This window comes from Frankliniella occidentalis, unplaced genomic scaffold (assembly GCF_000697945.3).
Source record: "Frankliniella occidentalis isolate FOCC.00 unplaced genomic scaffold, Focc_3.1 Scaffold107, whole genome shotgun sequence".
NCBI classification, from domain to species: domain Eukaryota; kingdom Metazoa; phylum Arthropoda; class Insecta; order Thysanoptera; family Thripidae; genus Frankliniella; species Frankliniella occidentalis.
Genome location: NW_026267236.1, coordinates 929,388 through 933,710, shown reverse-complemented (window position 1 = coordinate 933,710; position 4,323 = coordinate 929,388). Strand labels below are relative to the sequence as shown.

Sequence of the window (4,323 nt, the reverse complement as noted above, 5' to 3'; positions counted from 1 at the left end):
GCACTGGTAATGCTGCGGCAGGGTCCCACGGGTGCAGCCGCGATGGACTCCGATCGGAAGCTATAAAACTCTTTCTCCTTGCAGCACTTTCCCTCTCTACGCGGGCAGCACATGAGAGGACTGCATTTCATTAGTGTGATGCACCTGGTGCGGCCTGGTGCGAGCTGACCCCCACCCCAACTCCGCCTCCCTCCTCCCTTTTAGCCTTCACGACCCCTCCGCGGGGTCCCCGCGCGGGCGGCTTCATAGGACGGATCATGTAGGCGCACAGAGCCGACGACGCCCAAGCACCACGAGGACCACGTCGATGCCGGCCCGGCGGCGTCGTCGACTCGGCGCCATCGCCGCGAAGCTCCTCCTGACCCCTGACCGACGCCCGGCCGCCATATAAGGGTGCGGGGGAGCAACGCGAGACGACCCCCTCCCCTTCCTCGATGCCGTCATCCCGACCAGCGCAGCCCCCCTCCCAGCCCCCTACGCTCTCCCCCGGCCGCGACGCCTTCTTTTTCCCCCGCTTCTCGAGTCCGCCGCGCCGGGGCCGCGTCCGGGATATGAGGGCGGCGCTCACGGGCACCGCCACGCTCGCTCACTCTCGCTCACTCGCACGTCAGCAGCAGTGGCGGCAGCAGCAGCATCCTGTAGGAGCCAGCCGGGACAGGCCCCCGGGGGGCCTCCCCTTCCCCAAACCTCCCCACCTCCTCGGCAATGACAATCAGCTGCTCTGAAGTCACGTCGATGTGGATCGCGGGGTCGACCACTCAGATTTTTTGGTGTACATGGAATATCTGGAATACTTTTGGAATATCGGGAAATTTAAGTGAAATATCTGGAATACTCTTTGAATAGCTGGAATGCGCTGGAATGTTTTTGGAATAGTTTTAGTGTGTACATGGCACATCCAAGTGGTCCACCCCCAGATGTGGATTCAGACTCGTTTCTATACTCTGAGCGGCGTGGACGCATGATGATGGGAAACAGACACGCAGATGTGCGCCGAGTTGTCGCTTTATTTACAACACCCGCTCCGCCCTCGTCAGCCCGACGGCGGCGCGCTCCGCCTCGCTACCTCACGAGCAGCATCAGCCCGACGGGGGCGAGCACGGACAGCACCAGGAAGCCCGTGGCGCTGGAGGTGCCCGAGGTGCCCGGCTTGTCGCCGTTGGCCTCGAGGAGGAACTCGTAGAGCGGCGCAAAGTACTCGAGCAGCGCCTTCCCGTTCATCTCGGTGCCGTTCGTCATGACGAGCAGCGTGTCCTTCCAGTGCACGGACGCGCCCAGCGATAGACCGGCCCTGCGGAACAAGACAGTGGTACATTCGCAGGCGCACTTTAGGACGGGGGGGGGGGTTGCTAACGTCTCTAGTGAGCCGCTTGAAAGGAATGCGATTTGCGTTAGATAACCCCGTGTATGTTGGCAACCGACAGTGCGTCACCCCCTGTCAGCCGGGGCCTTTAACAACCGCGCCTGTACTTTTGCGTGACTGACGTCGACGTGTCGGTTATCTCCGGTTGTCCGGTGTGCAGCTCGCCGCCAATCGATAAGACGCGCGAGTGCAGCAGCCAGGAGGAGGAAACGCGTCCCTAAGCCCCCCCCCCCCACTCCCGACGCCATTGTAGACGTACGCGAGCTTGGCGCCCGCCGCCTTGCTCTCGAAGAAGTCGCACGCGTGCAGCGGCTCGCTCTTCGGGTCGTCTGGCGTGTATTGGCCGGCCTCGATGCACAGCGCGCGGTAGAACTGGAACTGCAGGATGTTGGCCAGGAAGTACCTGAGGAAGGCAGGAAGAGAGAGATACATATCCTTCATGCTGAGAGGGAGAGAGAGAGAGAGAGAGAGAGCGACCAGTGCTGTGCACACGTCCCCGACTTACGAGATGTACTTGGAGTCGGCGGGGACGTGGTACTTGGCGCCGGGGTCGAAGTCATCTTCGGAGCGGGTTACAGGCGGGCTCACCAGCTGGTACTTGGCCTTGAGGTCCCACCAGTGCTTGTTCCACTCAGACTCCTTCACCCGGCCGGCGAACACGTCCCAGCGCCACAGGTCCACCAGTAGCCCGAACGGTAAGAACGCCACCTGCAAGCCGCAACATGACCGTCAATTATTGATTTATTTTCGATTTGTTTCCAGTCTTATTTGTGGTTGTCAAATTTGAGCTCTTTCCTTTTCCAGCGCCATCTTCATGAGAGCGTTAATGCGGCTCTCTTTGGTGTCGTCGTAGCCCGTGAGCAGCTTCACCGTCTCGAGGTGTTTGGGGGTGTCCACCGAGAGGGCGATGGTGTCACCGATGGCCTCGTGGAAGCCTAACGTGAGAGAACCCACGGACGACTTTCACAAACCCTTTTCAACCACCCGACTGTGGTACGTCCGCCTTTATGTACTACGAACCCGGGTTGGCGCCGTCCCGCAGCACGTAGGGAAGGTGCGCGTACTGCTGGTAGTACTGAATGTGGCCCATCTCGTGGTGGATGGTGCGGAAGTCGTCCTGGTTGATCTTGGTGCACATCTTTATCCGGAAGTCCTGTCCGTCGCAGAAGTCCCAGGCCGAGGCGTGGCACGTCACCTCCCTGCCCACGGGCTTTTCGATCATGGCCTTTGGCCCGTAGCACATCTCGTTGGAGAGCAGGCCCATGGACTGGTAGAAGTCGTCGGCGTACTTGAACATCTTCTTGGCGTCGAATGCCTGCGAGCAGACAGAAGAGAGAGCAGGTTTAGTGCGGCGTCGCAGTGCAGCGACTGCCCATTGGCCTGTATCGGAGTGTGCGGGCGCACCTGCTGCCGGAGCGCGTTGGTCACGTCGTAGGAGGAGGCGTTGGGGTACGGCTTTAGCAGATCGTACAAGTTGATCCAAGTCTGGCCCCACATGTTGCCTAAAATAACAAAAATGAAAAACAATGGTGGTAAACGTCGACTACGCGTGCAGGTGGAGACTCCCATTCGCACGCTATTTCTGAGGGAGATGAGACGAGACGCCCGTGAGCAGGGTAGCAGGGCCCTCCTTCAGCTCAGACGCACCGAGTATGTGGCCCGGGATCAGCGTGTCGTTCGCTCCGATATGGTCCGGGTAGCGCCCGCGCAGCTTGTTCAGGGTGTACTTGTGCAGCGCGGCGTACAGGGGCTGCACCTCGGCCCACAGCTCATCGATGGTTTTCTGGAACTCGTCTACTTCGTACGTCCCCTGCCACATCGCGCCCATGTCGGCGAAACCGTTGGCCGTGGCGGCCTTGTTGGACAGCGCCACGTACTCCTTGTAGTCGCTGCGCATCTTCTTGCCCGAGGCGTCGTGCCACGCCTTCCAGATGTACGTCAGCTCGTCGTAGTCCTGGCTGGTCGTGATGATCTCCTCGACGCCGGGGTCGAGGTCCAGGCCCTCAGTCTCCAGGGCGCACTGCTGATTCGTGTAGGGGCACACCTTGGCCGTGCCGTACGTGGTCTGCATGCTATTCAGGTGCGTGTTGAGCTGCTGGAACTCCTCGTCCGACAGCGCCGCCGTGCCCAACGACTGGAGGAAATGAACCTGCCGTCGGAGCTGGCTGTCCTTGATCTTGGACGCGTCCAGGTCCTTGAAGTATACTTCCCAAGACTTCCTCGTGAAGCTGGCCATGGCCGAAGTGGCCGCATTCTGGGGGAGGAAGCTCAAGTAGTGAGTCCGAAGGACGTCCGCCTCTTGTGGGCGCCCGGGAGGTGGGCAACCCATTACTCAACTCCACGGCAGCGCCAGCGCGCCCTTTCAACTCACTTTTTTGGCTGTGGTGTCGGGGTTGAGGAGGTCTACATTGTAGTTCCAGTCGGCCTCGTTGACCTTGTTACAGTGGTAGGTGGCTTGCTGCTCGTACTCGGCCGCGAGGTACTGCCTCAGTTTGAGCTCCGTGATGGCCGCGTCCTTGCCCACGGACGCGGTGGCGTTGGGCGCGGACCTCGCGGGCCTCGCGGACACGACGGAGACGCGGCCCAGGCGGTCCACGCCACCACGAAGACATCGCGCCGTCGCACCCCCGATGCACAGCACAGCTAGGAGGACGACAGCCACCCTCATCCTGCAATAGAGTCAGGGACCGCGGCGCGCGCGCCCTTCTTAATAGCAACAGAGCGACGCCTTTAAGGAAATCGTTGCAAAAGTAAACCACTCACCTCGCGTCGCTCCTCGACTCGTTGCGGTATGGAGTGGTCCGTCCGAATAAGCGAGCCCCGGCTGTTATCTCTCGCAGGACTAGTGTTGATTACATACCAACTACCTTTCGTCAGCTTATCGCCGGCGGCCGTCTCTCCCCGACCCAGAGATACTGAATACGCTGAACCGTTTAGCACTTGCCGTGCCCGGCGCGACT

General features: G+C 60.7%; 1 protein-coding gene across 1 annotated transcript; it reads right to left on the bottom strand.

Annotated features, from left to right (window-relative positions):
- Positions 1-989: 989 nt before the first annotated feature.
- Positions 990-4,293, bottom strand: LOC113203185 (angiotensin-converting enzyme-like). Its single transcript, XM_052269988.1, has 9 exons — positions 4,127-4,293; positions 3,735-4,032; positions 3,011-3,617; positions 2,768-2,865; positions 2,384-2,678; positions 2,161-2,298; positions 1,869-2,073; positions 1,623-1,766; positions 990-1,291 (listed from the first exon to the last, which is right to left on the bottom strand). Exons 2-9 carry the CDS (start codon positions 4,029-4,031, stop codon positions 1,063-1,065), a joined length of 2,013 nt encoding a protein of 670 aa, XP_052125948.1. The 5' UTR covers position 4,032; positions 4,127-4,293; the 3' UTR covers positions 990-1,062.
- Between the last annotated feature and the right edge of the window lie 30 nt (positions 4,294-4,323).

What these genes read in the sequence shown, in the direction of transcription:
- LOC113203185 (XM_052269988.1), bottom strand. Translation starts at nt 4,031, where the DNA reads ATGAGGGTGGCTGTCGTCCTCCTAGCTGTGCTGTGCATCGGGGGTGCG. An exon ending in GATCCCGGGCCACATACTCG is followed by an intron (nt 2,866 to 3,010) that starts GTGCGTCTGAGC and finishes TTGTTATTTTAG; the next exon opens with GCAACATGTGGGGCCAGACT. An exon ending in GCGGCGGGCGCCAAGCTCGC is followed by an intron (nt 1,292 to 1,622) that starts GTACGTCTACAA and finishes CTTGTTCCGCAG; the next exon opens with GGCCGGTCTATCGCTGGGCG.